The sequence below is a fragment of the Odocoileus virginianus genome, chromosome 17 (assembly GCF_023699985.2).
Source record: "Odocoileus virginianus isolate 20LAN1187 ecotype Illinois chromosome 17, Ovbor_1.2, whole genome shotgun sequence".
Taxonomy (NCBI): Eukaryota; Metazoa; Chordata; class Mammalia; order Artiodactyla; family Cervidae; genus Odocoileus; species Odocoileus virginianus.
The window spans coordinates 42,281,871-42,305,255 of record NC_069690.1 but is presented as its reverse complement, the minus strand read 5'-3'; the positions used below and the strand labels follow the sequence as shown (position 1 = coordinate 42,305,255).

The 23,385-nt window shown below is 45.7% G+C and overlaps 1 protein-coding gene and 1 long non-coding RNA gene across 12 annotated transcripts in view; one reads left to right on the top strand and one right to left on the bottom strand.

The window, feature by feature from the left end:
• The window catches only part of MARCHF10 (membrane associated ring-CH-type finger 10), a 96,110-nt gene that overhangs the window by 21,949 nt on the left and 50,776 nt on the right, over positions 1-23,385 (bottom strand). For 7 of the 9 annotated variants that reach the window (XM_070479559.1, XM_070479558.1, XM_070479557.1 and 4 more), the window contains exons 5-6: positions 10,492-10,644; positions 2,942-4,364 (exon numbers count right to left, since the gene is read on the bottom strand). In XM_070479559.1, coding sequence (XP_070335660.1) covers positions 2,942-4,364; positions 10,492-10,644 — 1,576 coding nt within the window. Of the gene's footprint in view, positions 1-2,941; positions 4,365-10,491; positions 10,645-16,796; positions 17,325-23,385 lie in introns of those variants that run through there. The other 2 variants (XM_070479554.1, XM_070479561.1) reach the window with 2 other exon arrangements.
• On the top strand, positions 170-20,875 carry LOC110121847 (uncharacterized). 3 transcript variants are annotated; one of them, XR_011492348.1, is made up of 5 exons: positions 170-2,306; positions 3,097-3,400; positions 7,709-7,803; positions 8,267-8,348; positions 9,888-10,146. It is a non-coding gene; the product is annotated as an uncharacterized lncRNA (long non-coding RNA). The 3 variants fall into 3 exon arrangements; XR_011492347.1 differs by having other exon boundaries at positions 8,262-8,348; XR_011492349.1 differs by lacking the exons at positions 8,267-8,348; positions 9,888-10,146 and adding an exon at positions 20,579-20,875.

The window sequence follows — 23,385 nt, the reverse complement described above, 5'->3', positions numbered from 1 at the left end:
AGAAAGAGGAGATACAAACTGTCAATACAAATTGAGAAAAGATATGTCCAAAATATAATTGTCAAAGGATCAGATTAGTTGCCAGAATATATAAAGGGTTCTTTACATATATATACACATATATATATATGTATATATATATATATATCAGATTAGTTGCCAGAATATATAAAGGGTTCTTTATATATATATATATATATATGTATATATGTATGTATGTATGTATGTATATATATGAAGGATTATTAACATAAAAATATTCTAAAAGAAAAATGGGCAGAAGACATAGGTAAGCATTTTACAAAAGAAGAAAGACAGATGGCTGTTTAACATTTAAGAGAGTCAAGAGGCACTTCCCTGGTGGTCCAGTAGTTCACTCATCTTGCAGGGGGCACAGTTTTCAATCCCTGGCCGGGAAGATCCCCTGAAGGAAGAAATGGCAAGCCACTCCAGTATTACTGTCTGAAGAATCCCATCGACAGAGGAGCCTGGGAGGCTTCAGTCCATGAAGTTGCAAAGAGTCAGACACAGCTGAAGCGACTCAGCATGCACTGTGCTAAGTTTAACTATCGTTGAGACAGTACACATCATTGGACACATCGTTGAGACGGTGTGTTAACTTGCACAGTGGAAGCTGTGCTACCCACCAGCCCACAAGTCCACTCTTACATAAATATCCCGGAGGACAGACGACATTTACAAGAATGATCATGCAGCACCGTGTACAGAAAACAGTAGAAGACGCAAACGTCCATCGACTTGTGGTATGTTCTTGTGACGAAGTGGTCTGTAGTGGTGAAAGCTAATGCATCAAAGCCCGAAAATATTAACCAGGATGCATCTGCCTAATGATATAAGTGGGAAAAGCAAGTCACAGAAGGACAGCTATTCCATTTCTATGGAGTTCAAAAATAATAGTAACATTTCTACAGAATTCAAAAATATACACAGTGTGTTGTTTAGGCATGGATATACTCATGTGGTGAAGCCATAAGGCAAAAAGATTCTAACAGCAGCAAGATAAAAAGCAAAGGAATTATAAATTCAATGCAAGAATGGTTTCTGGGGCAAAGAGTCATATATGACTGAGCACCTCACACACACACACACACACACACACACACACACACACACACACGGGGTATTAAGAGGAGATGAAGGGAGGACATGAGGAGATAGGGTGGGTGAGGGGCTCACAAGCTCCAGTGAGCTTCTGTCTGCTGGAGGGTGGTCATACAAATGCCTAGGTTTTGTTCTAATTCTCTAGATATGTGCAAATGTTATATACTTATTTGTATGTATCTAACTAATCAAGGGAAAAGTTTAAAGAGTGTAAGTGGCATTGAGAAATGGGCTTGAAATCTTAAAATAAGTCATATTATAAAATATGACCATGTTTACTAAAAACTGCATTTATATGCAAAGACCAAAGACTGGAAACAAAGTTTTTCACAGTGCTTTTCTCTGGATTATAGGGTTATTGGTGATTTTTCTTTTAAGTTTGTATTTTTGATATTTTCCAAAATGAATGTTTTTCAAATAATTAGAACGGCATAAGGTTTATTATATACAGAAAAAGAGAGTGTCTGATAAACACAGTACACAAATAATAGCTGTTTAATGTATTACTATACCTACATATAGATGCATTTTTAACAGAAGTCATTTTTCACCCAAAGGCATTGCTTTGGGATGATAAAAGTCCAGACCCCTGACAAGTGGGTTTAAAACTGTGTTTTGAGGTAGATGAGGATGGATTGGTGCTGAGACCTTTTGGCCCTTAACCCTGGGTCAGTCTTTTGGTAGTTTGATGTGAAAAAAAAAAAAATGCCACTAACAAGGAAGTTAACTTCATCCCTGCAGTTGGAGAATAGCTATAGGAGTGTGTGTGCATTCTAAATCTTAAGTCTTATCTTTTCCTCCTTTTTGCATTCAAATTCACTGCCATGGAATTTTCTCACTTGCAAATGAATATTAATAAGTTAATGGCTCAGTGAGCCATACTAACACACAAGAAAGAGAGCTTGCCTTCAAAGAACCACTTTCTAGATCGGTAAGCCAACATCAGGGCATGGTAACCCCTAGGAGGAGTGAAATGGTCAAATCCTGACATGATGCTTAATGATGGCTTTAAAAAGTATCACATTTCATAGTTGTGGAATATCCCCGAATCATCTCACAAGAAAGGAGAGATCAAAGAAAAGAGCAATTCAAAAAAGATCTGATTTCTCTCTTTCTCATGCATGAGAAACAGCACAGAAAATGGAAGCAGTGATCACCCCAGTGTGGCCCTTCAGAGAACTGAGGTAACTATGGTAACTGTTTGAGACTGTCCTTGTAGTTTGGAAGATTCAAGTTCTAGAACTGTTGGTTGGATTTGCCCAGAGTCCCATGGGGGAGAGCTGGTGAACTTCAAGTGCTGAGTGGCTCCTTCTCTGGGGAGATAGCAACCTTTTTGTAAAAATCTCTAATTGCTGGGGGTGGGGGAGTGGGTAAAGGCAAGCCCTATCTAACAGTCAAAAATCCTCAGGACTTCCCTGGCTGTTCAGTGGTTAGGACTTGGTGCTTCCACTGCAGGCGGCATGGGTTCAATCCCTGGTCAGGAAAGTAAGTTACTGCAAGATATGCAATGCAGCCAAAAGACGTTCTATCTGGCAAACTTGCCTTTCTTACACTTAAAGCATGCAAGGAAAAAAAAACACTTTGGGAATACAGAAGACATTGGGCTGGAACATGGAATGTTTCTTTGTAAAGACATATATTTTAAAAGCAACAAAATAGACAATTTTCTTGAAAGAAGCAATCATTAAAATGTCAAGGAAGGGCTTACCTATGATTTAAAATGCCATGAACCTTTTTAGGAAAGCACTGCTTTATGGCATTAGAGAAATGGAATTTTAAAAATATAGATGCATATTCATACATTTATGAAAACCCTCACCTTTCTTGTATTTTCTTGAGTTTCTCAGGATCCATCTTCATTTTAGGGGTTCCCTTTGCACTGGAAAAGCCAGGGAACTCCATTCTGCTCCCATTCTCATTTTGGTTTGGGAACTCAGACACTGCAAAGGACGTAAAAGGTATATTTTCTTGCAGAGACCGCGCCACATGCAAGTGGCCTTGTACATTCATTCCTGATGGGGAGGAGCTGGAAGACTCCATCAAGGACAAGTTACCCTGAGGATTCGGCAAGAGATTGTCTGTATATAATGGAGCCTCCTGAGACGGGCTTGTTGAAGTAACATCTTCTGCTCCCCTGATATCAAGTTCATGTGCACTATCTACTGGAAAATAACTGCAATTTTCAGCACCAACAAGTAGATTCCTGTTTCTAATGGAGGACAGTGGTTGATGACCATTAAACCTGGAACTTCCCTCCGAGTCTGAACTGGGAACTAAGGTAGATGGTGGGGGCAGGTCTGCCAGAGTATCATCTCTCAGAGTGAAATGTGTGACTGATCCAGGCATGTTATGGGACAAATTCATTGATGATCTTGGAGCTGTTGGTCTACCAGCAAGGAAAGAATCAAGAGGGTTACTAGACTCGCTTAAATGGGCTTGCCAGTCTCTTTCATAAGCATGGGTCCAAGGCCTCTCTTCCATAGAGATACCATCACAGGATACATTTTCAGCATTGATGTCATCCTCCAGGCTGGGTTCGGATTGGGTGTCCCATGAATAAGAGGCCTTTTTCTCACTTTCACTGTCACTGCTGTCTTTCCTTTTAATAGATCCCCCATCAGACAACCCATGGTTTTGAGATATCCTTTGCCTGACAGAAGATTGCCCTGTCACTGGGTCCATTGCATTGCTAATTCTTAAGGAGCCATGGCTGGCCTCACTCCTCCTCATAGAATTCGCTCTGCAGTGTGCAGGATTTTCTTCAGAATTTTTATTTTTGGCCTGAGTGGCCAGTGTCCCAAGGAATCTACTCCTCTTATAACTGGAAGGAGAACGGGGCAGGTGCATGCCAGCCATCAAAAGTTCTTCCTCCACATGGGTTTCCTCTTCTGTGTCATCATTTTCTCCTCCAGGGTTTGAGGATAAAATGGAATAGAAGTCTTCCTCTCTGAACCGAAACATGGTTCTTCTCGGCCCTCTCAGGGTGCTGGCTGTAAGTGGTATCCCCAAGGACCCACTCAATTCTTGGGGACTGTGTGTTCCTTGGAAGGCCTGGGGTAGGGCTGGGTGTGGCTCGCTCTGGGAGAGCGCGCTTGGGTCTCCTTTTCTGGCTCCTTCAGTGGGGGTGTTTTCCATCACCATTATTACTTGTGAGGATGGGACCAAGTTTCTTCTCTCTCGTGTTGGCCTCTTCAGCTTGGTGTCACTTGCCCATGTTGGATGTTCTTGTTGAACTATTGGATCTGCATTGAGAAAAGACAAGCTTAACCATTTTACTGTAGGTGCTCGCTGATGCAAGACCTTTTAATACCTAATGGGAGGGTCCTATAAGGCAACCAACAAGCCCTGGAGAGGAAAACGGGCATGGTTAAAGTGGCTGGAGGTACTGAGAGTGTACAGGAGTGTTAGCCTCAGTTTAAAAGTAAAGTGTGGGTCACTCGGTCGCATCTGACTCATTGTGATCCCATGGACTGTAGCCCACCAGGCTTCTCTGTCCATGGCCTCAGTTTACCACCTACAAATTCTGTTTTGCATACTTGTGGAGTTCAGGTTGGTCTTGGGGCAGTGGAGTGACCCTGAGGATACAGATCTTTTCTGCAGAAACTCTTGGAAGACTGTCCAGCCCCCACATCAGTCAGGGCTGATGATGAGTAAAACCTCTCATTCAATATGAATATGATTTTCATATTCATACCAGTCTTTATTGAGAAGGAAAACCAACACTCCAGGAATGACTATTACAGAAACTACCAGCACTCTCCCATCCCAGTTCATTCAACACACATTCAGGATACTCCTGCTTCACACGCAGCTTCACAGAACCTTAAGAAATGCATGGGCCACTATGGCAGATTGGAAGAAGGCTCTAGAAACTGGTGCCCCATAAATTGATGATTGTGGTTACGTTTACTATTCCGTGTAGATAAAATTATAGCTCTCTCATGAAATCACGATCTCCCCTTTGTCACTAGCCCCTCATCAGTTTGTGACCTCTGGCTATGATAGAATTCCTCTCCATTGTCCCCTGAATCTAAAGTATGGGGAGATGTAGAAAGAGGAGAGAGGGTGAGTGCCTAAATGGGTGGCATCCTCTGAGTGTGAAATGGTTTGGTCAAAATTTACCTTGTAAAATTAATGAATAAGCACGACTTATTGAGGGCAGCATGCTAACTGTGCTACTACCTTAGGAAGTCACATAACTTGCCAAGATCCTATTTCCAGTAAGTGATGGAGTGAACATTTGAATTCAGGTCTGCCTGATGCTACAGTTTGTCTCCATAACCACTACCTTGTGCTGCTCCTGAAGAAACAATTTCCTTGTGAAAATAAGAATCTACTTCATTCATCACGTGTGAACTGCTGAGCGTTTTTACCCTCATAGTGTGGATAGAACACTGGACCTACATCTCTGAATCCACTCACCTGTGTTCCCTCCTGCCATCAGCCCTCCTTCCGCCCCACCCTCCCCTCCCCCGTTCCCCTCGCTGCTGTCTTGCAGGGTCTGGTGAGGTGCTACTGCCGTTATCCTTCAGTTTCTAAAGCAATTCACCTCAGGGTGGCCAGGACCCCACAGCTTTAGGAAGGCCTGCGTGGTAACTGCTCAGGCAGGCAAAATGCACATCCTCTGAGTGTCCAGCTTAGCTAACGGCCAAGTCCACACGGACTCGCTTTAATGGAGGTGTCTCCCAGGGAGCACCAGTCCTGGGCCCTCTGTAAGCCTCTTTTTATTGTGAACTGCGTGGGACACTCATGGACTCAGTGAGAATCTTTACTCATTGGCTCTTTTGGAAATCAGTTAAGCTTTCCTATCAGGCTCCTCCTGGGTTTTAGAAACCCCAGTAAGAGACGAAGCAGCGATTCTAGGATGTTCTGGGCATGTGGCTGTGGATATACAGGAATGCAGCTGTGTGTCCACCCAGGCCGGGCTGATGGCTTTTTAAAGAACAAATGCTTCTATGTAGCGATCTGAATTCTCCTGATATATACATGTGTTGTGCTCATGTTCAGTCGTGTCTGACTCTTCATGAGCCCTGGACTCTGGCCCATCAGGCTCCTCTGTCCATGGGATTTTCTAGGCAAGAATATTGGAGTGGGTTGCCATTTCCTCCTCCAGGGGATCTTCCCAACCCAGGGATCGAAGCTCACATCTCTTGTGTCTCCTGCATCAGCAGGCAGATTCTTTACCACTATGCCACCATATGTGTGTATGTCTAAATATGTATATATAACATGTACACACTGCTATTTTTATTTACTTTTGGCTGCACTGGGCCTTCACTGCTGCATGTGGGCCTCCTCTAGATGCAGTAAGCAGGGGCTACTCTCTAGCTGTGGTGTGGATATCTCATTGTGGTGGCTTCTCCTGTTGCAGAGCACAGGCTCTAGCACGTGGGCTCAGTAGTTATGGCACACGGGCTTAGTTGCTCAGTGCCATATGGAATCTTTCTGGACCAGGAATCAAACCTGTGTCCCCTGCGTTGGCAAGTGGATTCTTATTCACTGTCCCACCAGGCAAGTCCATATATATGTTTTTTTTTGTATATATATATATATATATATATATTTTTTTTTTTTTTTTTTTTTGAGGAAAAGGTAATATGGAGGATTCAGAAGTATAGTCTTTGGTTGGTTACTTTTCATTTTGAATGTGACTGGAGAAGGAAATGGCAACCCACTCCAGTATTCTTGCCTGGATAATCCCATGGACAAAGGAGCCTGGCGGGCTATAGTCCGTGGGGTCGCAAAGAGTCGGACACGGACTCAAGTGACTGAGTCCAAGGGCCTCAGAGATTAGCTAGCAAGTGCTGAGACCTGAATCTTCTGGTTGTTCCCTGAACACACAGAGCCGCTCCTCTGCCCTGAGTCTGTTCAGTTCAGGCTCCGGGAGACCCCTGCCCCCACCCCTGCAACAGGCTATCAGCTAGCTAGCTAGCTAGATAACAAGAATCAGCTTAAGCGGCTTCTGAAACCCAGAAGCTGGAAACAGCAGGAGCCACAGCTTATTTCACGGAAGCCACTGACTCGGGGCCTCTGGGTCAGGAGGAGTCGCAGGCTAAGTGCGGCCCTGCAGTGCCTGCAGATTCCAGAAACACCAGGGAGCGCGTCTCCACCCTTCCTCATCATCCCAGCTGCCTCCCTCCTTAAAAATTCAGTCGCTGGTGTGTGTGCATGTGCGTGTGTTTCCCCTAAAGGTGGCAGACTGTGCTATTCTATGTTTATGCTATTTTAACCCTTTTTCTTGTGTCTATCAAATGAGCAGATTTCATAGCTCCAGGCCTGGGATGACCCCTCAACTGTGTATGTCCAGGGATGTATTTTTCGCAGATCAGGCCTTGCAGATGCTTCTGAGGCCCTGCAGGGGCTCCAGCTGTGAGCAGAGTGCCTGCTGTTTCCAGGAGCCCAGCTAGGTGCGACTGAATGTTGTAGGTGCAATGAGATGAAACCAGAAAAAGCACCTCTCTGCCGAAGGCTGTGGCTTTGTTCTAGACTTCTACATGTGCTTGACCAACAGTTTCATTTGTTTTGACAGCCATAAACTTTTAACTGTTTTCCTCCAATTAATAAAAGTAGTTGATGTTTATTGTAGAAAACTTGGGAGAGACACAAGAGGATAAAGAAGAAGTAAAAATCACCAAATATCTGAAACTCAGAGGAACATCACTACTGTTCTGGAATTCAGAGGTGGGTTGCAAACTCAAGACCCCGGGCTATTTTTATTTTGCAGTTGTCTATTTGAACAATGAGTTACTTGCCTTCAGGTGGAGTGCATCTGGTTGACTGCAAGCATCCTAGCCCTTGTTAGGTACTTCTCCTGTCCTACCCACCTGTCCCCTGAAGACATTTGAATTTACAACCTAGGGCTTACTTATCTAGAAATACTGTTTTTAAAAACAAAATTGGGTATTGGGTATATACAATTTTCTGTCCTGCTTTCTTTCCCTAAACATTTTTATGTGAGCATTATCTCCTGCCATTAATTATTTTTTAAGAACATGATAATGATTCTACTCTAAGGGTACATTATACAAACCCTTCCCCTGTTGGGTATATAGATTGTTTCCAGATTTTTGCTGCCACAGATCACACCATGATAGATATCCTCGCTCATACCTCCTTGACTGCAGGTCTTATTTTCTTAGAGCAGATTCATAGGAGTGGAATTGCAAGCTCTCTAAAGACTAGGACACAGGTTGCCAAATTCCAGTTTGGACCAAGTGACCCTCCAGGTAGGATATGAAAGCATCTCTCCTAACTGTGGTGGTTACTGGGAATGTATGCTGTGGGCTTGGCATAGCACCTGAATATCTGTATCTGGGAAATCTTAGTCAGCAGTTTCACTATCAGTATTGAGCTTTTTTTTCTTTTATAATTTTGTTTATTATATTTATTTATTTTTATTTTTGGCTGTGCTGGGTATTCCCTGCTGTGTGGGCTTTCCTCTAGTTGGGGTTGGCAGGGGCTGCTCTCTAGCGGGCAGTGTGTGGGCTTCTCTTGTTGCAGAGCACGTGCTCTGGGGGCACAGGCTTCAGTAACTGCGGCACGGGCTCAGTTGCAGCCTGTGGGATCCTCCTGGATCAGGGATCAAACCCATGTCTTCCGCATCGGCAGGGGAATTTTTCACCACTGAACCACCAGGCAAGTCGTTGAGCGTTATTCTAGAAAAAGACCTTAGCCAATTTGGTAGGCCAAATTTATCTCTTGTAAATTTACATTTACTACTGAGTGAGCTTGAACTTTTTACCCGCCACCCCCCACCCCAGATTTTATTAACCACCTGTATTATTTCTTCTGTGAAACTGTCTGCAGTGTCTCTTCCCCAGTTTTTCTATTAGGTATTCATGTTTTCCTTATTGATTTGTAAGTGCTTTCAATATATTAGCTCTCTGTCACGTTTGCTTTGGATCTCTTGCTGACACAATTCAAACATCTGGCTCCTACTCTAACTTATGCAAATGATTTTATTATATTTATTTATTTATTTTGCAAACTACTTTGGAATGTGGAAAAAAAAGATTAGAGGCAAGATAAGGAGTCAGGGGTATAATAGAAGATCAGGACAAATTCTCAGTGAATCTCCGGATAATGGAAGATATCTTCTGGGCACACGTGGAGGATTAGATGAGCCTGGTGGGTCAAGGAATGTTTGATGCATGGGGAACCTCACCTTCCAAACAGCAGTTTAGAGTTTACTGAGGACTGTTGGGGAGATGGCAGGAGAAACTAGCGTAGTTGAGTGCCCGCTATATTCAAGTGCTGCTGAGAATAGCACTTGCTTTCGTTATTCTAGCAAGGCAATGAGGTAGATTTCATTATCCTTATTTTATTTTTTTTATTTTTTTCATTATCCTTATTTTAAAACATGGGCATTGTAACCCAGACTGGCTTCTTGACCACCTCAGGCTGCACTGCTGGGAGAAAGGAGGGCTGGAATTAGAAGTGAGGTCCGCCCTTCCTGCCAGGAGGCATTAGATCACTGGGGGCCTGTGGACATTGAGTTGTTACAGAGTCACATGTGCTCTAATCGCCCCTAACTTCAAACCATCCGAGTATATGTTCTATATTTACTTGTGTCCACCACAGTACACATCGACCTTTAAAGTAAAGGCTCCTGCGTTCAGCGGGTGGTGAGGAAATGTGATGCTCAGTGGCTCCCCCAAGGGAATGAAACAGGTGCTTGGCTGGCAAGGTGGGCTGTCAAGTGTCCCCTTCCTTGACTCCCAAGGGGGCTCCTTGGGACCTATTCCTCCTTTCCTTTGCCACTGCAGGAGAGGACAGTGTGATTAGCAGAACAGCGTGGCCTCGGCCTTGGGATAGATGCTCAGGACCAAAAGAGGAGGTGTCGGCCAAACCAGTGTTTTGAAATAAAGCCTATATCCACCTCTATGTTATTTCTTACATGTTAAGATCTTGACACCTTGGATTAGAAGGGAGAAAATCTCTGGGGGAGGTGCACTGTCTGCCATCCACAGACCTCTATCCTCCCCTCCTGGGAGGCGGGTGGGGAACTGCGGCGGGGTGAGACATCCTCAGAGCTGGAAACTGCTTCTCTATCCTTCCCCTCCCCCACCCACCCCCATACCTAACACCCACCACCAAAATACCCTCTCCAGAAGCCTAACGGCGGGCATCCACTCAAAACCTTTCATGGTCTCGCTTATGGAGTAATGGCAGAGAAAATAAAAACTCTCCCCACCCTGCCTTTTCCTACCAGCCTCCCTTGGAGAAGGAAACTGGATCCAATAGTTTGTTTTTAAAACCTTTTAAGTGTTTCATTGTAAGGTACACTCTCTTCACATAAAAAGCACATGGAATTCACCATGTAACAGCTCAAATCAGTCTCTGAGGTCAGAGATGTATGAGCATCCTTACCTATTCCCCTGAGGGCAGGTACCTTCCCAGGCCGCTGCAGATTCTGTCTGCTTCTGTCCCCAGACAATCGTGGGCTCTGCATCTCTGAGCTGACTGTCAGTCTCCCCAGGTTTGGCCTCCTCTTCCTTGATAAAATCTGTGGTGCCTGGGCTGCTGAAAAGTGCAAAATCTTTTCAATAATTTTTTATAGGAAAACATCTTCATGGAAAGACTGTTCAGAGGGCCTGTGGTGGGGGAAGGTGGTTAAGGGAATAAAAAAACCCAAAAAAACAAAAAACAGGAGGCGAGGAGAAGCTGGACTTGAACCCTGGTTCGATGACCTTGTAACCACATGGGCTTGGACAGATCACTTCCGGGAGCCTCAGTTTTCCCCACCTGTGACATGGGAATAATAATATCTACTTCAAAAGGCTGCGATCACCGTTCATGAGCACCCCCTGACACCTGCCATGTGGAGTCTGAAGGGGGTCCTTCCTTTTGCTAAGAAATTTCTAGCTTCCAGTTCATAGATATTGGGATGGGCTTGCTGGTAAAACCATCAAGAGCCTTTACCTTTGGGACACACAAAGCCCGGCTCCCCATGTCCTTATCCAAATGTGAATCACAGTCTGTTTTGCACCTACACATTCATATACTCAGGTTGTTTATTAGCAACTAATATGGCATTCCAGAAAGATTCCAAGCATCTGGGGACCTTTTTTTTTTTTGCTTGTGTGTTACCCACCACTGGGTGGGGTTGATACATTCCCAGGAAGACAGTAACTGAAGTGCCAAGTTGAATTGAGTTACCGGTAATATATTTTTTAAAAGTCACATTTTGAATTAGGTTGCTAATTGGTATGAATAATCTCAAGTTTCCTCTTCACATGTATTAAGTCTCAGTGCATGTGAGCTTGGGAAAAGGGTTTTGTTGTTTTCCAAGCATCTCTACAAGTTCTCAAGTTCACAGGCAGTTAGATTGTGAATTTCTAGATGAAATGCTTCCAGGAGAATTTGCCTGGCTCATCTCCTCTTGGACAGTTCAGAACTTTCACAAATAGCCAGCAGCCAAGGGGGAAGGGGGTAAAGCTGGGAAGGGTCTCTGAGTTGTATGCAAGAGAACAGACTTCCTTGGCATGTGAAGACAACTCGATTTATGTCCCACAGTGTAAGTTGTGGTTATGTGGATCTTTTAAAATCAGATTGAGGAAAGGAATGGAAGTTCTCCTTGGCTGCCCTTGAAGCCTGGTTTAAAACAATGATTAGCTACAACCTACTTTCCCTGACAGGCCCTCATCGGGGAACTTGCTAGAAGGGGGAGCTGCCGGTGGCGTGGGTTCCAGCTTAGGGTACGTCAGTGGAGCCCAGAGAGGTTCTGGGCATGACCAGAAAGAGAATTCTCCAGAAAATGAGAATACATTCTTTGGAGGGTGTAGGATGGTGATTAGACAGGATCTCACTGACTGAGTTGGGAGAGAGGAGGGTGAGAGAGAGGGATGGAGGGCTTAACAGTAGGGGATCCTACCCGCCCCCCCCCCCCCCCAGGAGCTGCATTCCTCCGACGCATAGGCTTCTCCCAATCACTTGAGGCCTTATTCCTCTGCAGCTCTCAGAGGTCATCAACTGCCCCCTGCTTAGCACCTGACACATGGGTGCAGCAGGGCAGGGAAACAGCAGGATCATTCTTTACTGAAGAGGAAACAGGAGGACCAGGGAAGGGGCAGGCTTGGGGTGCAGGCCAAGTCCAGTGGATATTCAGGACCTGGCTCAAAGGTCCTTTCCATGAGGATTTTACTTTGATTTCCAGCCGAATATTCAGACTTCCTTCACACTCCAGGCAGCAGCCCTCCTCCTTCCCCACCCCATCCACACCCCTACACCCCCTGCCTCCCGAGGGCCTTTTTCCTCCAGCCAGCACTAGCTTGCTCCAGCCAGCAGGTCCCTGGAGGTCTGTTTCCTGTTTTACAAGTCTGCTTTGGCCAGAACTTTCAGGGTCCTTAGGGCTTTTAGTATTTAAATATTCCAAGATTGCCTGAGGATTGTGTCTTTTCTCTCCAACTAGACTGTAAACTCGTTAAGGATGAGGACCCTGTCTTAGCCAGCCTGTGTGTTTTCTCAAACTCTCTGGTGGCAGGACAAACAACCACCACCTAGTATGTTTTATAGGGCTGGAGAAGGTGCATTCAGCTGAAAACTATGTGGAATTCCAAAAGTAGCACCATTTTTTTTTTCCTTGTGCTGAACACCCCAGATAACCCAAGATAACAGGTTAGCCTATTTTCCTGTTCAAAAAAGTACTTTCTTCAAGGCATCGGATCTCTTAAGTGATTTCCAAAATGATTTCCGTAACCATGTCTCCTCTAATTGAGTTCTCAGCAAACTAAAGTAATGAAATGGAAAAAAAACTAGAGATGGTTTGACCGGGTCTGGCAGTGAAAAAAACACTGCTGGTAGTGAAGCCAGAGTCCTCTGACTTTGGGGAGTTTGAACCTTAGTATCTACAACTGTAAAATGGGAATGTTCTCATTTCGTTATTGTGAAGTTTAGCAATAATGTAGGTAGATGGTCTAACTCAGTGTCTGGTGCTTATTAGTTGCTAAAAACGGTAACTGGTGCTTCTACCATAAACAGCGATAATAACACTACCAATAATAATTGGAAATCTGATGTCACTCCCCTGAGAGAACTGAATTTGACCAGAAATGTTTTATTATGCAGGCTTTATAGGTTCAGAATAACTTATTCAGCAGCCTTTATTCCTGTGTAATTCTTGCTCTCTTCTTTAATCCTATTATAAAATCCAAAAGACAAATAACAACTCTTTTTATTGTAATTTGTTCAGCAAATGCCTTTTCTGTGTAATGATCCAAGGGCTCACAAAGATGAGTAAGACATTTTGGCCTAAAGGTTATAATCTAACTTGGCTGCACCACTGACTTCTTCCCTGTGATACACTTTTAGGTTCTATGGAAAGCAAAGTCTTATGAAATATTCCTTCTTTTCCATCTGCATCTGCAGTTACAAATGAAGGGACCTAAGCTGCCTGCAGTGCAGGAGATCCAGGTTAAATCTGCAGACTGGGAAGATCCCTGGAGAAGGGACTGGCTACCCACTCCAGTATTCTTTCCTGGAAAATTCCATGGACAGAGGAGCCTGGCAGGCTACAGTCCATGGGATCACAAAGAGTTGGACAGGCTAGCGGCACACGAAGTGCCTGGTTTGTATGTATCAATACATGAATTCCAGTTCCTGATCACCTTACTCACATCCAAAGCAAACAGAACCTCAGGCCATGGGGGTCTTTCTAAGATGATCTTCATGGTAGCATGCTACATATATTAATTTTTAGGAAGACTAAATTATACTGACACTAAAAGGTGAAATATAACTTCCTCTCCAGGTAGTAAGACAAAGCCTTTGTCTTACAGAGGATGGAGCAAATTGTGTTCAGAAGTTTTGTTGCCAGGCAACCTATCAACCTGAAGTTTGTCAGTGAATTTTGGGAAGACTGTGGCTTGCTTTGGGCACCATGAAACCCATTCCTTCTAGATCTGGGCAAAGGGATGCCTCCAGTAGCAAAGAAATCAAACAGCTGTTTACATAGAAGGTGTCTGCCTCAATTGTCTTGACATTGCTGGGACACAAACTGTTGACTGAATAGTTCTTAATTTTACCAGCAGAGGGGAAAAAAAAGTAGAAATCTTATATTTATACAAGACCCTGATGACTGGAGATTAGTTCAAGATAGTGGAGAAGAAGGGTGTGCACTCACTTCCTCCTGTGAAAGCACTGAAATCACAACTAACTATTGAACAACCACTGACCAGGAGATGCTGGAACACACCAAAAGAAGATACACCACGTCCAAAGTCAAAGGAGAAGCCACAATGAGATGGTAGGAGGGGCGCAATCATGATAAAATCAAGTGCCAAACCCACTGGATGGGCAACCCAAGAACTGATGAACACTTGTATCAGAGAAGTTCTCCCACCGTTGTGAAGGTTCTGAGCCCCATGTCAGGCTTTCCAGCCTGGGGATCTGGCAAAGGGACTAGGAATCCCCAGGGAATCTCTCTGTAAAAGTTAGCAGGATTTGATTGCAGGACTTACACAGGACCAGGGGAAACAGTCTCCACTCTTGGAAGACACACACAAAATTTTGTGTACACTAGGACTCAGAGAAGCAGCAGTATGACCCCACAGGAGACTGAACCATACCTACCTGCTAATGTTGCAGGGTTTTCTGCAGAGGCATGGGTCGGCAGTGGCTCACCACAGGGACAAAGGCACTGGCCACAGCAGTCATAGGAAGTACCCTTTGGCATGAGCCACCCTGGAGATCACCATTAGCTCTACCATATAACCTGCAGATTCCAGGGATGGGTTGCCTCAGATCAAAAAACTAACAGGGAGGGAACACAGACCCACCAGACAAACAGATAAAAGTTCTACTGAGCACAGCCCTGCCCTGCAGAGCAAGACTCAGCTTTACACACCACCAGGTCCTCACAACAGGAAGTTTGCCCAAGCCTCTTAGATAGCCTCATCTACCAGAAGTAAGAAGAACTATAATCCTGCAGCCTCCAGAATGAAAATCACAGAAATGGAAAGGCAGAAGATTATGTCCCAGATGAAGGAACAAGACAAAACCCCAGAAAAACAATAAAGTGGAGATAGGCAACCTTCCAGAAAAAGAATTCAGAACAATGATAGTGAAGAAGATCTGGGATCTTGAGGGAAAATAATGGAGTCAAATATTGAGAAGATGCAAGAAACATTTAATAAATACCTGGAAGAACTAAAGAAGAAACAAACAGATGAACGATACACTAGAAGGAATCAATAGCAGGATAACTGAGGGAAAGACAGAATGGTGGAAGTCAGTGCTGCAGAACAGAATAAAGAAAAAAAAATGAAGACAACCTAAGAGACCTCTGGGATAACATTAAAAATACCAACATTTTCATTATAGGGGCCCTAGAAGGACAAGAGAGAGAGGACCTGAGAAAATATTTGAAGATATAATAGCTGAAAACTTCCCTAACATGAAAAAGAAAATAGAACTTCAACCAAGTCCAGGAAACTCAGAGAGTCCCAGGCAGGGTAAACTGAAGCAGGAACACGCTGAAACATATACTAATCAAACTGACAAAAACTAAAGATAAAGATAAGATGTTAAAAGTAACAAGGGGAGAAAAAAAAAAAGAAAGTAACAAGGGAAAATGATAGATGACATACAAGGGTTAACCCAGAAGGTTAACAGCTGATTTCTCAGCAGAAACTCTGTAAAGCTAGAAGGGAATGGCATGATATATTTAAAGCAATGAAACAGAAGAGACTACAACCAAGAATACTCTACCCAGTGAGGGGCTTATTCAGATTTGATGGAAAAATCAAGAGCTTTTAAAAGTTAAGAGAATTCAGCACCTTCAAGTCAACTTTACAACAAATGCTGAAGAAACTTCTCTAGGCAGGAAACACAAGAGAAGGAAAAGACCTACAAAAAACAACCCCCCCACCCCCGCCCACCGCCAGGCCCCTGACAACTGAGAACCGAGTCCATTTAGTGGCCCATGTTAATTCCATGCACCTGATCATCCTTTACTTCCTCACATCACTGTATACACAGACACAGCTCTGGATAGACAAAGTTGAAAAGGAAGGTGGAGAGAGAAATACAATTCCTGAACCTGTACCCCTCCCCCACACCATCTCCACTTCATTGCCCAGTGCCTAGGATTGTGCCTGAGAGATGCCTTCTGAAAAGGTTTTATTGCTTCTTTTGGATCATGGGCAGAATTACAGCTTAACTGCAAGAGCTGATGTTGCCCTGGTGGAATAGGCAGCCTTCTGTACAGTCACAAATAATAGGCTGTGTCTGTTTGCTGGTCTGAGTATGCTGGGAAATGTGTGTTGTCTCACATCCCCAGAGGAGATCTTAATGAAAGCTTAATTATGGACCATAAATGTGTTTTATTTAGGAACCCAGGAGGTGGGATTTTTTTGATTTGGAGAGATGTAGGGCCTAATAAGTAGTCAGGAAAGAAAACATAAACAGTGACTGAGCCCTTTCACTTGTCCCTCCCCGGTGCGGTCCTGAGCGGGCTCTCACATCCAGCGTGGACGTCCCCCACCCAGCCCCGTCTCTGATGCCTCCCTCTCGGGGCCGGCTCTGCGTGCATGGCCATGCCTCTAGGACTACGATCGGACACAGAGGGGCCTGCTGGGTTTCTGGTGGTTATGATCCAAACTGTGCCAGACACAGGCGTGAAGAAATCAAATGAGTCTCGAGAGAGAGAGAGAGAGAGAGAGACTGGGAGACTGAGAGAGGGAGGATGGGATTTTATTGGTCGCTCACTCCTTTAAGTGCTAGGAGAAGGCTGAGTGAAGTGGCTGCAGCTGTCTGGTCTTCCCCAACGCACCACACCGGCCTGCCGTGGGCCCCCCTCTTGTCCACCTGCCCTCCGGAAGCTCTTCGGCTCCACTGTGCTGTGCGCCCTGCCCTGCCGAGGGCCACTTACCACACGAGGTAGATTTTACTGGGCTGTCGGGGGCCGGGCAGGCATAGCACAGGGGTCTCGATGGGCCTGGGGCTGGAGATGGGGAAGTAGCACAGTGTGGCTGGAGACTCGGGCACGGGGCCCGGGGAGGAAGGAGAAGGGCTCAGGAAGCGGGGGAAGGGGGCTGGAGGGAGGTGTAGTGGGGAGTCCTGGCCCGCCGCTGGGGAGGCAGGTGGCACTAGCGGCAGGAGGAGGCAGCAGTAACTGGTATTGGGCTGCAGGACAGGGGAGAAAGCAAAGACGGAGCAGAAAGGGGAATATTCGACACAGAACAGCGGGTGCTCGCTGCTGTCACCTGCACAAAAGAAAAAAGCAGTCAGGAGGGAACACTCGCCCGGGTGGGAGGACAATGAATGAATCAAAACTCAAAAAATCATTCTTGAGGGCTGGATGGCATCTCCGAGTGCCCGGCTCCTGCCTGGGAGGTGCCTGGCTTGGGTCTCAGAGTCGCTGAAGAGTTAAGCAGGGCAGTGACATCACCATCACCCCCCTTTCCGGCCAGTGGTCTCCGGCGTCCCCAACAGATGCAGGAAGGTTCTTCCCCACTAAGTTCCCATGTGGAAGCTCACAGGCCCTTCTCCTCTCCCACAGCCAGTCTAATTAGCTGTTCTGGCAGCAACATATGGTGGTCCGCGGGGTCTCACTTAGGTAAGCCTCTCTCCCCTGCTCTTCCAGCTGCCCACCCCGGTTGGGAGGTTGTGGTCATGCCCTAATCTGGCCTTTCTGTTGCAGAGGGGAGGCTTGGGGGGAAAAGGGAAAGGAGCAGAGACATCCTGGTGGGCTCACGGGCAGTGAGAGGGAGCAAGCAGGAAGAAGCAGGTGGACAGGAGGGGGGGTCCAAGTGAAGTTAATGATTTGTTTGCTAACCTCACACTCAATCTGCCATCCTTGTTGGAGGCAGAATATGGGCGCCTGATGGAGTCACAATCCAGAGACCCACCCTCAGGCAGGACATCTCTCTCCGCTCTGGCACTCACTGAGCTGGGTCACCTTGGATTGACGGCTTGCTGCCTCAGAACCTGTTTCCTTGCCTGCAAAATGAGACAGGTGTTCTCTCTAGCCCTGTTCCTGCCAGGGTGGTCCTGAGACCACAGAAGTGTGGCTGTCGCCTGGAAGCTGCCTAGAAATGCAGACTTGCTGCCCATTCAAACCTACCGAATCATAACCGGTGGTTTATTGAGGTCCCCAGGTATTTCTGGAGAATCTTAAAGTTTGAGAAGCAAGGCTATGAGACAGTGGCCCAAACATATGATGAGAATCACCTGTAGAGCTTGTTAAAAAACCAGCTTTGCGGCCCCTTCATTGGAGAGACATGCTCTGAGTCAGGACAGGCCCCAGGGGGGTGTGTTTTATAAAAGACCGCCCTGGCCATTCTTAGCAACTGAAGAGTTTGGGAAATGCTATGGCTGAACTCGGTTCCAAAGCTAAGAAGCCATCATTGGAGCCATTACCTATAATGGAGGGCTCTAATCCTTAGGCACTTGGAAGTGCAGTAGGAGCTTACCCACCCATTTCCAAAGGCCTCTCTTGGCTCCTGGAGTGGCTCCTACTTCTTGGAACCTTTCTCTGTAGTTGTCTTTCCCTTCCTTCCTCAACTGTTCTTGCACCATCTCTCTCGTTACTCCGTCCACTCTCTCAGGGAAGACACTCTTGTGGTTTCAGCCACCTCTTACTCCCTGCAGACCCGTGGCTTCCTCCTGGTAGCCAGGAGCTCTCTGCTGAGCAGCAGACCTGGGTAACCAGGTGCTTCCTGGCATCTCCTGGCCTGACCAGGATGTTCCTGAAGACAACAGCTACAGAATAAGCCTTGCCTTCTCCTTGATTTCTCAGCCTTGGCAAAGGCAGCCACTGTTGGCCTAGTTTTCTGGGCCAGAAATCCAAGATCTCTCTGATTCCTACTTTTTTCCTTTTCCCCATTCCTAACCCTCACCAAATTCTGCCAGGTTTACTTCCTTAAACACCCCTCCAGCCCAGGCCCCCTCCCTCTGCTTTTGCTCCAGGTCAAGCCCTTCTCAGGTCTCTCTGGGTCCACTGCAGTTGTGGGTAGTCTGGTCTTTTGGCTTCTGTCTGCCCTCACCCTCCTTGCCAACCCCCTTCCCTGGTCACAGTCAGCTGCTAACAACGCTGATCTGATAGAGTCCTTTTCCTGCTTAGTCCGCTGCTCCATCACCCCCAGCATGACATTCAGGGCCCTCGGGGGCCGGGTCCTTGCTTACCTGGAGGGCACCAACTTTACGCTTCCTAACTTGTAGCCTGATCCTGACCCAGAGCTTCTCAAACTCAACCTGTGCACACAGATCTCCCAGAGAGCCTGTAACATGCGGGTTCTGCATCAGTAAGGCTGGGCTGGGGTTCTTGCATTTTTAACAAGTTCTCAGGTGATGCCTCTGTTCCCTGTCTGGAGATACTGTGAGCCCCTAGACTCATAGTTCCTCCACGTCTGTCTGTCTGTCTGGCCTCTCACCTCCCTCTTCCTCGTCCTCTCCCCCACACCTTTGTGTACTCAGCACCTCCTGATGGGTGCACCTTTCCTGCTTTAATCTCCCATGCTCATTCGCTCAGTCCTGTCTGATTCTGTGACCCCATGGACTGTAGGTCGCCAGGCTCCTCTGTCTATGGAATTTTTCAGGCTAGAATACTGGAGCGGGTTTCCCTTTCCTCCTCCAGGGGATCTTCCTGACCCAGGGATTGAACCTGTGTCTCCTTCATTGGCAGGCAGGTCCTTTACCCCTAGCCACCTGGGAAGCCACCTTCCTCCTCTAGCTCTGGCTAAATCCCCTCCTTCAGGATTTTTTGCCCCCCGGGCCCCTCCCATCACATCCTTAGAGCTTACCTTGGCCAGGGTGTGTTGCTGTCCCACCCTCCCACTAGGCTGTGAGCCCCTGGAAGGCAGGTCCTGTGTGTTTGATTCTTATATCCCCAGTATCTATGTGGTGCCTGGCAGATAAGCAGGCAGTAAGTGAATAGTGAAGTGCTGACTGAATGCATGATGGACAGGAAAACCAAGGCCCCTTGTGCCATGCACTCTGAGATGGTGGGGGCAAGTTGAATGTGTTGCTAATATCCCATAGGTCCTGGGGGTATAGATGGATGACTTTATTGATAATCAAAGAGTTAAACATTTTAAATAATCAGGTTATGAACTGTCACATCTCAAACTAAAATATCTTTGGTTGAGCTATTCTCTTAAGAGATGCTAACCTGGGAGCAGCCTACGGTGTTGGGAGCAGACTTCATAAGTAGAGGGGGTCTTTGGGACTAACCTTTACCTAAAGCCCAGCCTGTACCCAGGATTTTAGTCCTCACGTCTACCGTGTGGTGTTGGTAACAACTCCATTTTACTGATGATAAAACTGAGTTTGGAGAAGTCGCCAGTTAATCTTCATAGGGTAAAGTAGACCAGAAATCTGAACGAGGACCTCAAATTCCAGGCTCTGTGATACCTGTGTCCTTCATTTAGGAGCATTACCATACATGGACTGAGAATTAGGATTCAGCCTATAAATATAGGAGCATTTGCTTATGTCAGTTGTTTTCTAACTTGGGCAGACAGCTTGGAAAGTTGTTGGACGCCGCTGGACTTGCCTGGAAACCCATTCATCTTGGCCTCTCAGGGAATCTTCAACAGAACTGACTTGCCAGGTAAGTTATGAAGATTTGGGATTTGCCCTCAAATTTCTCTTCCTGGCTGCTCTTCAAGTGAATATTTCCCAATCCAAAAGAGACCACAGTTGTCTTAGAGGTGTACCTTTTAAAATATGAGTTTACTGCTTTTTCTTCATTTTAGTCTCCATCATAAGCCCACTCTTAGGCTGACTAGGTCTTGCTACTCCTACAAATCTGTATCTGGTAATGACTAACACTGAACTCAATAAGAAGTGAGGAGAATATCAGAACATTTGGCTCTGTTTTAAAGGGCAGGATTTTGGAAGCAGGCTCACCGGACTCCATCCAGATCACTTTTCCTGGCACATAACAAGAGGGACTCTGCCCAGGCTCCGGGTGAGAGGAGAGGGCAAGCAAGGGCTTTAACTTCCTATAAGCCTGGCACTGGGGGTCAGGAGCATCTCAGGACTCTGGGTGCCAGACCCCCACAGCACAATGGCCTTTGGATGGCTCTACGTGTCCTGGAAAGGAGAGGCAGCTCCTGTCCAAGTCAGGACAGGGCTGGGAGGTGTTTTGGGAATAGGCAGGAGCCGGTGGCCCCTACGGCTCCGTGCACTTAATTGGCCTGCTGTCTCCTCTGCTTCCCACTGGTTCCTACAGGTCGATGGAAGGACTCAGATCCTGGGTACAGACTGGGCCTTTGGTGAAGGCTAATCCCCAAGCCTCCTCCCTCTGCTTCTGAAAGAAGAATATGTTAACGGGGCCAGGCTTTTTTCTCACTCCACATCCATGTTCACCTTGATCGTGAAATAGGATTTCTGAATTGATTGCATGTCAGACCCAGCTGAGTCTTGACTCGCTGCCTGAGTTTTTCATGTCTTTTTGGAGGGAAAGCAAATCTCTGGCTTGGTGAATGCTTTCTGATTGTTCATCTTTTTCCATTTGGTCTTTTGCTTTGGAAATTCAGTGTGTAGTAAAAGTGTCTGTGCCTGTGTTTGTGTTAGGTGTTTAAAAGTACAACTCTGATTTTTGGTAAGGGAAAGAAGACTGAGGAGGGGGGAGGAGTTAACATAAAGACAGAAAACAAAATTTTCTAGTCCATTCTCCATTGAATAAAGCTCTTGTGTGCAGGATGCCTTAGTGAAGTGAAAGTGAAAGTCACTCAGTTGTGTTTGACTCTTTGTGACCCCATGGACTATACAGTCCATGAAATTCTCCAGGTCAGTATTCTCCACCCAATACTGGAGTGGGTAACCTTTCCCTTCTCCAGGGGAACTTCCCAACCCAGGGATCGAATCCAGGTCTCCTGAATTGCAGGCAGATTCTTCCACAGCTGAGCTACAAGGGAAGCCCAAGAATACTGGAGTGGGTAGCCTGTCCCTCCTCTAGGGGATCTTCCTGACCCAGGAATCGAACCGGGGTCTCCTGCATTGCAGGCAGATTCTTAACCAACCGAGTTATACATGAGCTATCATATATGAGCTATGGTGCTGAAGGCTGTTCTAACGTTTGAGAATATGTTTTGTCATTGAATCCTCACAGCTATGCTAGCAGGTAGGAACTGTTCTGACTCCCAGGCTCTGCCATTTTACAGATGAGGAAACTGAGGCACAGAGAAGTTACTTTTCAAAGGGACACAGCAAATGAGAAACAGGGCCAGATGCTAATCCAAGCATTTTGTTGCTAAAGCACTTGCCCACAACTGCACGGAGATAGGGGACAAGGAGAATCATAGGCCGATTCATTTAGAAACAGTTCCATGGAATATATGAATTAATTTAAGATGCATGAATTCCTCCTAACAGAGTGTGAATTACAATGAAAATCTGAGACCTTCTTGGTTATAAATCTATTAGTAGCGGGTACTGGTGGTTCCTCTCTTGTAAATAGCCGTTTTAGGGATTCCAGATGATAATTCACATATAAGGATTATAATGGAATATCACTACATAGGTTTGCATGTAAGTCAAGCCACATTCTCCAGCTGAATTATTTTATTCAGGAAAAGTGTGGAATAACACAATATGGAATGTTAGCCTATTAAGCAAAGGAATTCCACTGTCTTAATGGAATTAGTTTTGCATAGAACTCAGGTCTGACTTGGCAAGTTTTGGTAACTCACTGCAATTTTTGGGGTGGCCCCCAAAATGCTTTAGAAAATTATTTCCCTGCAGAACTGAAGGAAAACAGGAGCCTGTGAATTTACCCACTGATTTGAATGGATGTGTCCTAGATGCTTTAGGTCCCCACACCTCTTTTTCTATTACAGCAGGGTATTTATCAGAATGTTCTGAGCTGTCACCACCACTGGACCTAACTTTGCCTGAATAAACTCAGCTTAAGTCATTGCCTTGTCCATAGGCTCTCATTTCACTGGACTGATAAAGGAATTCTGTGGGTGAGACTACACATGTAAAACGAGTGGATCCCAACACACCAAGACTCTACCTTTAGTTCACCCAAATTAACCCAATTTGCTGCAGAACTGAGTTGGCTTCTGCGTAACTAACACCAATCAAAAGGGTTTTTATGCTCGCTGGACGGCTGGGCCACAGTGGTCCTGCTCATGGTTGCATAGAGCTCAGACACAGTCTAGAGCTATAACGTGATAGTAAAGCTGGTGTTTTAAAATTTATTTGTTGTATTATTTTTAAGCTGGTGGATTTTTTTTTTTATCAAGGTGGTTTTTAAAGGCTTTTACTCCAAATGTTGCTTGCTTAGTCGCTCAGTAGTGTCCAACTCTTTGCAAC